A 12,215-nucleotide genomic window follows, 5' to 3' on the forward strand; every position below is an offset into this window, starting at 1 on the left:
GAGCCCGGGATACCCGAGCCGAACAAGAGCACACCCTATAAAAACGGTTTCTATATCACAAGCTCGTCATACAAATCGAGGATTCGTCAACCCTTGTTCATTTTATTTTAGACCCAAAGGCCGGTCTCTCAATTTGCTTGAAAAGGTTGCTTCTTGAGTCTCTGTCGTGCCTTGGCAAACGTACTGCAACTATCACTCGTCCACTAGATTACGATGCACATGCCGTTTGGCACTTGCACTATCATGTGGGATGAAGGATCAGGTGGTAGCTAATATTCGCGTATACTCCCTCCATGTTTTAATATGTTAAATTTAGGGCGAGCGAATTAATTTAAGAACAAATTTATTACTTTTCCGAGCGTCAAATATTTTAGAGTGGAGGTAGTAATTTAGATGACGAGTTTTGGAGCTCATGCGTGCGACCATGCGAGCCTTTCCATCGGAAGTGCTTGATCGCCCATGACAGTGTGGTGGTGGGGTGCTAAGCCTCTAAAGCTTCTGACCAGTTAGTTTTCAAAAAAAAAAAGCTTCTGACCAGAACCGGGCCTATTGCCTTTTGGGAGGCCCATGAAAATATCTGAAATGGATGGCCTTAAATTAAGCCTGGCCCGCAAGCGGGTCCGCAGATTTAACGGGCCCCTTCTCTCTTTCTTTGTCGGGGTGCCGCACACCTTTTTACAGCTTTCTTCCCTTTTCCTCCTCTCGCGCTTTGTGTGTGGGTGTTTGTTTAATTGTTTGCTGCTGTGTGTCTCTCTCTTGTGCTGTTGCCGTGCTTGAGGGACTCCCGAGGGAGCGGAAATATGGGATGGGCCGACGCGGGCGGGACTCTCTTCATCACCACCTTCATGGGCCAGCAAAACACACGACCTGAGAATTCGTTCGTGTGACCACTTTTTTGGTCCGGCGAATTCTGTGCTGAAAACAGCTGACAGAGGTCCGCCCGCGTCAGCCCGGCGAGCCAACAACCTGCGGCCGGCGAAACAAATCTTCAGAATTTGGAATGGAGCAAAGGCTGTCGAGTAGGAGCGAATCACAATTCACAACTTCACCCTGAACTTGACCCAGCGGCTAGGCTAAGACATACCACACGCAGCTCCCGCACCAAACTACCAATCTGGTCCGGAGTCTGGACTTTCTGGGATTTACTCTGTAAGTTCAAATCTTGTTCAGAATAAACATAGTGAAGCGACCTTCTTGATTTCTTAGGCCACAAACGTTCAAGCCAACCTGGTTACAGCTCGAAGCAGAACTCCAGACTTTCACAAAGATGTTGTGGATCACAGATGCGATGCAGAGTTCCCATATTTGGCAGAGAAAACAGGCAAGATGAATGAACACGTTTAACTTTCTCATGCACTGACAAGGGTACAAAGAGGCCTCGGCAAACTTTACTGGATCATACACAGAAAATTCGTTTTCGTTACCGTTAGGCCATATGATTCATATGAGAAAGTAAAAAGGGCCCTAAACAATGAAAAACTCATCAGATCCTACAAACTACACTAATCTTTGAAACACAGTCGCATATCAACAGAATACAACCACCAATGAATGTCTAAAAGCATACTTAAGAGATAGAACTGAATGCCAGATTGCCATAGATCACATCATAGTATCGCATTAGCTTAGTTATGAGATTAATGAATCTTAAAGCTATGAGCTGTTGCAGAGTGATCATGAAAGATCATTGACCAGCTACACTAACAAGGGATGCCTCGGGTAAGATGTACAAAATGGCCACACTGCTGATTTATGCAAAGTACATTTTTATTTCCTTTCATCACCTTCAGGTCATATCCAAAGGGAAATGCCATGAGAAAGAATGAAACTCTAAACAGTTGCAATCTTGATCTAAAACAAGGTGGTGAAAATCCATATCAATAAGTATAGAAAATAGTAACATATGTTTACTTTAGCAAATTAAAGGGAGAGACTCTAAAAGTGTTGAACTGGCTCCAATAAATTAACCACAGCCTCTGTATACACATGTGTAACAACTGAACACACAATACGCAATCAAGTCACCAGATTCTATATTGGAATATATGATGACTTAGGTGACCAGCATATGTAACTGTTGCATAAAACAGTATCAAGATCAACAAAATGGTATGACTAGGATTTGCGAATGCCTCAAGAATCAAGATTAAGATGAATAAGGTACCATTTCATCAACCAACAGAATAAATATATGCTGGTGAGTAAAGTAATTAAATCATAGGAACCAAATTTTAGATTTTGCACAGTTCAATAATGTTGTGAGAAGGCAAGCTCAGCTATACACATAGATGACAAGAGGTACAAAAGCACACAATTTAGTGGAGCGACTGGAAATCCCCATGACACCAGTGACGTTACACTGACTAAGAAAATCTTAAAGCATATGGCACATCCAAATGCCAATTGATCTGGAGACGCTGGAAATCCCCGTGATACACCAGTGATGTTACACTGATAAAAGAATTTTCAAAGCATACCACACATCTAAATGCCAAATAATCCTGCTAATTCAGTTGCCAACAGGTAGTACAACAGAACAACCATTCTCTCAATATCCCTGTGCTAAACCAATCTCAAACCATCAATTCGGTTGCCAGCAGGTAGGTAGTACACCAGAACCTTGCAGCACAATTCATCTTCTTCCACTCTTCTTCGTATTTGTGTTTACAGTTTCAATATGATTACCTACAGTTTTATACAAACAATGTGCTAGATCATGCAAGTTGAACAACCCCCAAGCTATCATAACACACCCTCAAGCGGTTACCAAGAGCCTAGTCCCATTCAACACATGCAAGCACAATGTAATGCAGATCGTAGCAATAACCATCGACTTATCGCTCATATACCTCACGACACGCAGCCCATTATCAACCACAGTGTCTCCACCCTTCCTAGCCCCGTCTTGTAGCTTCCAAAGAACAAACTCCAGAAATGACCTTACTGTCTCAAATGTCACTCTCCCAGTAACATCAAGAACAAACTTCCTGTTGCTAGGAACTGCCAACGTGCTCGACACTGTCTCCACCCATCCTTCCCCACCTCCAGCATTTCCATTTCCATTGCCACTGCCATCCAATTTATCACCGGTCTTGTACAGGACATGGTGAGTGGTCTTCACCAGAGTCTCGACTGCCCCATTGCACACCGAAACAAGCAATTCCTTGACCTTGGCATCATGTTTCGGATTGGTGAGCCCTTCGAAGAGCTGCTCGTAGGTGTTGATATGGATGGTCTTGTCAATGAACTCCCTCACAGCTGTACCCACGAAGACCTCAACCCAATTGCTAATTGCTTTCCGGCACTTTCCAGTGGCGACCACGTTGACCCACATCGTCGGGGAGGACGACTCCCCCGGTGCAGACGGGGCGGAGTAGAAGGCGAGCACGAGATGGCGGGCGAAGCTCCCGGCGACCGCGGACGCAAGCCGCTCACCGGATTCGGAGAAGAGCTTGTCCACGAGGCGATCGGAGAGGGCCACGGCGCCGGCGGACCCGGGGGCGGCGCTAGAGGATCCCGCGCCGCGAAGTACCCCGGAGGCCACCGCCTCCGACAGGGAGGAGACGGTGGCGGAGACCTCGGGGGAGGCGGCGAGCTTGGCCAGCTGCCTGACGCTGCGGGGGACCTCATCCGCGTCGGACCGGACGAAGTCGGCGAGGTCGGAAGCTACCAGCGCCGCGGCGTCCGCGGACGAGGCGGCGGCGTCGGCGAAGGCAGCGACCGCCGCGGCGAGGCGCACGAGGCGCCGCCGCCGCGCCGCGACGGCCGGGTGGTGGTAGATCTTGTACGCGCCGACGGCCGCCGCCGCGCCCGCCGCCGCGATGAGGATCCAGCGGCGGCGGCGCCGGGAGAAGGCGACGAGGCGGTCCATCCGCGGCGGCCGCCCCGGTCGCGGAGGATAGGGGTTGGTGGGGGACGCCGCGTGGGACGGTGGCGCGGTGAGCGTAGCGTGGCGGGTTAGTTTTCTCTGGGGGTGCGCGGCCGCACCGCAGATAATGGCGATGGGGTCAACTGGGAATGTGATTCAGGCACCGTGTGGAATCCAGGAACTGTTGTGTGAGAAGCCGAGCCGGTTCGGTTGTTCGGATAAGTTCGTGCGCGTCACGTAATTTAGCGCACGTCTTTTATCCGGGTTTTCAAGGTGGGCTCAAATTAAATATGACGAGTGCGGCGGATTCAAATGTCAAGGACTTTGAGATGAAATTTCGCGGCAGATACAGGTTTGAACTTGAAGTGGTGAAAGATAGGCTGATGCTCTAGAGAGAAACCATTGTAGCTTTAGCAGGTGTTCTGTTTGTCTTAAAAGTTAGATGTATCATTTATAGAACTTAAAAATCATGTTAAGTTTGAAGGTTAATGGAGGGGTATTCGCCACACGAGTTAAGTTTGAAGGTTATCGCGAAATCATGTACTAATAGCGTACTTAGTATAGGATATTCACTTATTTTATGTTTACTTCCACATTTTGCTAATGTCATTTCTGTTTTTTATCTGATAGCTCGTCTATTTATTTTGCGGGTTAATATAATTTGCAAAGCAAAGCTCGGGGTAGCCGGCTCTCAGGCAAAAGGAAAATTAGAACAGTGGTTAACTGTTACATGCACCATTTAAATTGCAAATTGTACGAAACGTTTTCCATGCCGCCGTCATTTTCACCTTAATTTTGCACGCAGTCTCTGCATCACTCAAATTGCATATCATGTGGAACAGTTTTCCATGCAGTGGAGGGATGCTATATTTTGCAACTGAAATGGGCCAGCCCAACTTCAGTAAATGGGTTGAAAACTTGTACATGAGAAGCCCATGATCCCTATTCCCCAGAGTCAAGCCAGAAATCAGCGTCCAAATACGAACAAAACACCGCCGCCTCCCCGGAGTCTCTCTCGTGGCCTCCTTTCCTGACGGCACCGGTTGGGGGCTGGCCGAGCGACGCCGGCGCGCCGCCCTTCACCGACGGCGAGTACCCACCAGGTATTGCTGTGTTCTGAAGGGGGCGTAGAGAAGGAAGAGAGCTCTATCATATTTGCCATGGAATATTTGGAACCTTGTAGTGTATGACTCGATTTCGGAATAATTTTTGAGTCGAACTAGATGATTTTTACACTGTTTAGGAGGGGGGGGGGGCAAATCGCACCTTCATAAATAAACTCGATCATTGAGTACCGTCCAATATTCGGGAGTTACTTCCGAGGGCCTCGGTCGTTTACAATTATAATCTTGAGCTTATTAGGGTTTTTTATAATTACATTATACCTTTATGTGTGCTTTTGGCCTGCGGGATTACTCATCATGGAGCACAATAACGGACACAGTCAGAACGATGATGAAGATCAACTCAGCATCCTTACTGATGATATTCTAATCTCTATGTTGGGGAGAGTCAACATTTTTTTTAAAGGAGCAACGAGAGCCGGAGCACGCCCACCTGAACGTTCATTCAAAGACCAGGTCGGAGGCCGGCAAGTTTGTTACAGCACATCCACGGATTACAACAGAAGTTGCGAGCACAACGCAACAAGTACAACAGAGAAAGAAAGAGACACACTCCCAAAGAGATACAAGACACGAGGATAGAGACTAAGACTTGCACATGTCAAAAATTGAGCTGGCATTCCCCATGGGCACTACAACTGAGCAGCGCACTTGCTAGCTTCGATGAGACCAAAGTGCTACCCACCACCCCTCGTAGCTACGCCTCTCTGTTGCTACCCTTAAAGCGTCCAAAGGACGGAGGAAGTCCATACGGAAAGAGGGACCGCCACAACAGAAATGAGACTAAGAGTGGAGTGAGCACACCGGCCACAACATCACTGGACACACTGTTCTCCCTTCAAGCTAGAGGTAGCACCTTTCGCAGCACATCCAAGTCCCCACCTACCGCCATCCAACGCCCTTCAATGGAAGGAAGCCTCAAAGAAGGGATGGCCGGCTACTATAGGCGCACCTGGCATTTGATTTGATGACACCACCAACAAGGAGCACAACGACAAAGCAGAGGCGCCAGAAGCGGGCACACAGCGAACCACGGATGAACCCAATGACCTCACAAGATGAGACCATGGCCACTGGGAGAAGGAAACTGCAGCTCCTGATGATGCCAAGTGGCTGACCATGCGAAGGTTTGCAAACCTTCCCACGCACCAGACGCGACGCTTTCGCTGCAAGGTCGCTAGCAACATGAGACAAAGCATGCTCCAATGGCAGAGGATATCCAGGTTGGGAGCAAGCTTCACGGAAACACCGGGCTGTATGAGGTGCAGCAGCACCCCCGCACATCAAGCGCAACACTTTTGTTGCACGGCATTCGGAGTCAAAGGTGCCAACTCTGACGAAACTTTGAACCACTCCTCATCGAGATGAGACACATAGGAACGACCACCATGGACGCACCTCAGCCTTCCTCAATGATGAGCAGATTGATTCACGCAATCACCACGCCAACCAAATGGAGAACCAACTTGAGACGGTGAGCACGCATTGGAGGGACCATGGATGTTGTGGCGGTGCAGCCCCAAGCCTCCAAGTAGATGGGCCAGATCTTGGCCGCCACCAAGATCTAATGAAGGGGAGCCAAGCCATGACCTGCACTCCACCGTACGTCCTCCCACAGCCCATCTGCAGCACGTTGCAGGGAGGACCATGACGGTGCGAGCACGTCTGACGACGCCGTTAGCGGCTCCGGCTGACAGCTCCACCAGTAGCACCGGCGAAGTACCCGTCTGGGCCTCATGGCTCCAGACTGGCCATGAGAAGGTAGATCTGGACCTCACGACACCGGATCTACCAACCACAAGAAGACTGGAGCAGCCAAGCATGCAGAGGAGATGGAGGAGGAGCTAGATTTTTGCAGGAAATGGGAAGGAAGGAGGAGGAGACCTCACGAGCTTCAGGCCTGTCGCGGGCCGGCGGCGACGGCTAGGGGAGGGCCTTTGCGGGGGGCCTAGCGGTGGGACGTGGAGTCGCCCCTCCCGTCTAGGGGAGAGTCAACATAACTATAGCTGCAAGGACAAGTGTTTTGTCAAATCGGTGGAAGCATCTACCATGGTTGCTCCATGAGCTCACCATTGATGTCAAAGATTTCTTACCTGCCCCACGCCCAAAACCGATCGAAGTTGAACACGTGGATGCTACAATGGCATACTGACCCAAGCAATCAGGAGCTTCTTGGCTTCAAACTGATGCGGAGTTACCATCTCAAGGTTGAAACTTAAGTTCTATTTGATCAAAAATTACTCAGATGCCATTAGCCCTTTAATTAGTGAAAGCAATAAACATGAGGACCGTAAGAGATTTAGACCTTGCTATTGTTGATGAGAATGATGCTAATGACTGCTATGTTAAAGAAATGCTTGAGGAAGCTCATTCCGTGGATAGCTTTTTCAGTGCCTATCCAAGTGTGCTTAATTGCCTCACAAAGCTCTCATTATATAACATACACAACTTCTAATTTATGTGTTGCAATCAACCGCGACATCTTTATCTCTCCAATTGTGATGCAAGGGGGCTCTTGGTGTGAAAGATAAATGCACCATACTTGAAACTTAATGTGCTTAACTCTGCCTATGCTTATTGGGAACAGTTGAGGTGGTCTCCCTTCCAAAACTGGAGCGGCTTTGTTGGGATGGTTGGATTTGTCCAAATGCCCCCATCACTTGGTGCTGTCCCGTCCCTTAAGGAACCTGCCTCTTTTGTGCTACAACAATTAGTTACAAAGGATTTATGTTAAATGAGGTTCTAAGTGATACCGCATCTATACAAAACCTTACACTGAACTTTCAAGGAGAAAAGCTTTAGATCCAACCGGAAGGAAAGCAACTCTGCATTGCATTCAACAAACTAAAGACGCTATCTTTGCATGACATTTGGATGATGGTTCTCCTTGAAGCTACGCCATCTATTGAGATGTTTGACACTGAGATATGGGAAGATCCATGCATTGTGGATACGGAGCTAAGAAGAAAGGTTTTTTGGTGAAAGAACAAATCCTTCATGGAAGGTGGCCGAGTTCACGCTCCAAAAGGAGTGGTTACTGAAAAGGCTCTAGGTCACTGGCTTTAGTCCAATGGAGCAGCAAATGGTGTTTATAAAGGCTGTGATAGGGTGAGCTCCCATCCTACAGAATATTGTCCTTAGAGATCACCAACCCTGTGAATATTGCGAGGAGATTGGTGCACTGCCTCGTTGTGAAAGATTACCCGCAGAACGTGTGTTTCCGAAAGGCAACCATCATGTTGAGGTAATTTTTGAGGATTGATGAAATGTTGGAACATGAGCTCTAAAGCCATCATGTGCCTTCTTGAAGTGTTATTTATTTAGGAAAAATAACCAAATTACTCTTTAAAAAACTATCTCATCCGAAAAACGCTCAAACGGTCGACACAGGATATCTCCAATGGTGTCGATCGGCTAGAGTGGCAAATTGCATTCCAAGAGTGTTTGTGAATACTGAGTGCAACGCCAGAGTGTGATCCTAGGCTGGTGGGCAGGTGGTCATCCTCGTGTCCTCGTTGTCTCGATGGAAGTCGGGAGCCGGAACTTAGGAGCCACCTACCAACCGATCGAGCTCCCTCGGGTCGACCAAACTCCATGCCCGAGCGCGATCGTGGATCAACCTTGATGCGAAAGTGATCATAGGTCATATTCCTTTCACTAGTAACATGCACGTGCGGCAAGCACGTGTTTCAAAAAACTTGCACAAAAATATATTAAAACAAGTATAATTATGAATATAATATATAAATATATTTTATATAGTAACCTGTACTTGACAATGGAGATATTCCAATTGTTTGATCATAGTTTCAGTACCATTTGGTATCATTTTTTCCCATATATAAGTATCATTTATATGGAGCTAGTTTTAATCACCACCATCTAGAACAAGATCATTGAACGATCCAGTTGGCTCTAGCGACCATGATATCATGGTTCCGTGGTGTGGATCAATTGGCCTTGACTTTCAAGGGTGCTCCTATTGTTGACGGCTCTTAGCACGCCAAGTTGTGAACTGCAAGCGTCCGAATCAGTTGTAGCTCTTCCGTCAGAGTATTCCCCCAAGGTTTATCAATCCGTGAAACTTATAGCACAAGATCTACTTCAACTAGTATTGTTAGTATTAACTTGGTGTTTATGTGATATTCAGGTCCAATCTACTAAGCATGTACAGAGAGATAACAGATAGAGCAAGGGTAACCAATCTAGAGCAACCTAGACTATGCATATGTTTTAATTCTGAGCATGGATAGTAAAGCAACACATATATGATCTTAGTAAAAAGCATCTTTAAATCTACACCTCCGGTCCGGATCCCGAAATCCCCCATCTTACACAAGAAAGATCCTATCACGATCACCTCTATCAGCACAAGCAGGTTAAGGACATGATCATAAGAACATGTCATACTCATCGTAAGATCAGACATGCAAATCTGGTCACCACGACCACAAGAATACCCTAGGCAATCTATCATCGATTCATACATTGAAAAGCAAGCAAACTTGATACAGCATAAAACCATCAAAAGAGATACTTAGATCGCTAAGCACATGAGCACATCTATTACTTCACCATGAATGATTGTACAACACAAGATCACCATCGGGATCCTACCTTGCTCTTAATGACTCCTAGCTCCAGAACTCCAGCGTGATCTTCCTCGCAGGGTGATCACGCCGGCAGAGGTTCTTCTACGCTAGTCCCCGGCAATTGCACGGCCCTCGGCTCTCCTGAGAGGTGTCCCTTAAGCTCCTTCTGCTTCTCTGCTGCTTCACGTCGAGTACGTCATCTTGGATATCGGGCTTGATGGATTTTTCGGGGTATTTATAGTCCAGAGAGCGCGTGGCAAAAATTGAAAGGTGAGGGGCAAAGGAAACCCCCAGGCCGATCGGCCAGGGCCTTTCTTTTGCCATCTCATGTCCTGCTTCGTCCCCAAGTCTTCTTTAGTGCTTTCAAGTCTTATTTTCACTTGTACGTGGGCTTAGTACGTCAGCTGCTTCGGGATGAGATTGATCTTTAATGACTTTCCAAATCTCCGCTTGATCTTTGTAACACCCTAATTTTCAAACTTTTACAACTTAATAAAATTTATTAGACATTTCTACAATTTAATTGCTTGTGCTTAAGGACTTAAGGTTTTCCTAAGGATGCATTTATTTTATTAGGCATTTAAATCTTTTCCAAAATAAGTTAATGAAATCATAGGCTTTCGTTACTGCATTCTTGCTGGTGCATTTCTCTTTGAGTGTTGAGTTCAAATTTGTGTTTGAGCTCATGTTTGAATCCCTTTTAAAACAATAGGAAAACCTTTCTTCTTTCTTTCTCTTTTCTCCTTCTCCTTTTGGCCCGCTCCTTCTTTCGGCCTAGCTCGCAGAAGCGAGCCAGCGCTAGCCAGCAACGTCGACCCGGCTCGCTCACCAGCTAGTAGGCTAGCCCAGCAGCAGCCTGCTTCCTTCGTGCCGGCCCACTCTAGCACCCGTCTCGCTTACGGGTGGCCCCCACCCATTATTCCTTCCCCCGCGCCGCACCCGAGCCGGACTCGAGCTCGAGTCCCGGCTGCCCCCGCGTCTGCCTCGGCTTGGCCCATACTCCAAGGCCGCACCCTCGGTCTTTATAAACTGTGCCGCCACCTCGAGCCGCTGTCACCAAAACCTTAGAGCCCTCGCCTTTGAGCCCCAGCGTCGCCGCTTGAGCTCAAACCCTAGCCGCCGGGCCGCCACGCTCGATCTCCACCATCGCTGCCATCCCGATGCCAAGAAGACCCCCAGGAACTTTGCTGCAAGGTCAGGAAGCCTCTAGTGCAGACCTAACGCACTTTCGAGCATTCCTTTGTGCGTACGAGCTCGCCGTGGTTAAGCTTCTCCGCCGAGCCGCCCCGCCGCGTCACCTTTTGCCTTCGTTGCCTCAGCCGCCGCAAGAACCGCCTAGAACGGTTCATCGTAACCCTAGCTTCGCCTTGAACTAATCCCTATCAAAACCAATGAACCGCCGCTCGAGCTACGCTTGATTCCGGCGAGGTCCCCTGCGCACTGCCGCTCGCTGCCGTGTTCTTCGCTGCCCGCGCGCCGCCGCAACCGCAAGCCGTCCGATCCGCTTCGAGCGGATCCGATCCAATCTGACCGGAGTCAACTGGCCAATGTACCAGTCAACCTCGAGTTAGCCATGCCTCTTTTCCTTAAGAGCACCCGTCTTTTCTAGTTTTTACATCTAAATCGTGCCGCAGTTTAAAAATAATTAAATCTAAGTCCTTTTCTTCTATTTAGACCTCTACTTTTATAAAATCTCACCCGCCATCCTAGATCTACTCTTTTACGTGTTAGACCTTCTATTTATTGTTTAATTAGGTTTTAGCTCTCGGTTTCTTTAAGTTTAGCCCCTAAAAGTTTAGTTTTCTCGCAGTTAAGCCCCTGAACCTTGTGTAGCTTATATCTTTAGATTTTTAAATCCGTTTTAAGCAATTCTTGCACCTATGAGTTCGTGTTGATGCATAGACTGGTTTTATGATCTTGTTTGCTCTATTGCTACTGTTTGGTGTATTGTTTTCTTATTTTAGTCATTTGTTTGCTTGTATGTACTTGTTTGATGCTCATAGAATGATCGCAGTTTGAGGGATTCGAAGAGCAAGGCTTTGAAGAATTTGAGCAGTAAGAGCAAGTTTAGGAAGGCAAGTCGTGTCCTTGATCACAATTTGATCCTATGCAACCTTTACTTTTATGTTCAATACACATATGCGATGCAATTTATGTTTATAAAAATGATGGATCTTATTTAAGGTGTGCCTAGTTTTATCCCTATACCTTGATCAACTTGAGTTTACATAATGTTGGGTAGTTCTTGCTTAGTTGCTCTAATTGGGTATGGCAATATTAATGAACTAATAATTAAACTTGTTTTATTTATGCTATACCTACCATTAATATACAAGATCACCATGCTTAATTGGAACATGGAGCGACCACCCAGGAAAATAATACAACCACAAGAACTAAATGTCTCTGGTCTTGGCTAAGTAATTAGAGACTTTAGTTTGGGGTAATCTTAGCGAAAGGGCAAGAGGGGAGGCGTTGTCTGGGTATAACCCGACCCTCAGGCTGATCTGCTCTATGGTAGCTTCGCAGTCTTAAGTGAGGTTTATGCTCTGCTTCGACCTGAAACCTTAGCGGGTTATTACTTACAAGGGAATCTTTGTAATGACCTCGTAGCGTCCCTATGCAGTCACA

General features: G+C 47.2%; 1 protein-coding gene across 1 annotated transcript; it reads right to left on the bottom strand.

Moving 5' to 3' along the window:
* Nucleotides 1–2,210: 2,210 nt before the first annotated feature.
* LOC117840372 (protein PHLOEM PROTEIN 2-LIKE A10) lies at nucleotides 2,211–3,994 on the bottom strand. Its single transcript, XM_034720881.2, has one exon. The coding sequence runs from the start codon at nucleotides 3,869–3,871 to the stop codon at nucleotides 2,756–2,758; it is 1,116 nt and encodes a 371-aa protein (XP_034576772.1). The 5' UTR covers nucleotides 3,872–3,994; the 3' UTR covers nucleotides 2,211–2,755.
* Between the last annotated feature and the right edge of the window lie 8,221 nt (nucleotides 3,995–12,215).

Source organism: Setaria viridis, chromosome 9, assembly GCF_005286985.2.
Source record: "Setaria viridis chromosome 9, Setaria_viridis_v4.0, whole genome shotgun sequence".
Lineage (NCBI taxonomy): Eukaryota > Viridiplantae > Streptophyta > Magnoliopsida > Poales > Poaceae > Setaria > Setaria viridis.

Excerpts from the sequence above, each read along its gene's own strand:
- LOC117840372 (XM_034720881.2), bottom strand. The coding sequence starts at position 3,871 with ATGGACCGCCTCGTCGCCTTCTCCCGGCGCCGCCGCCGCTGGATCCTC.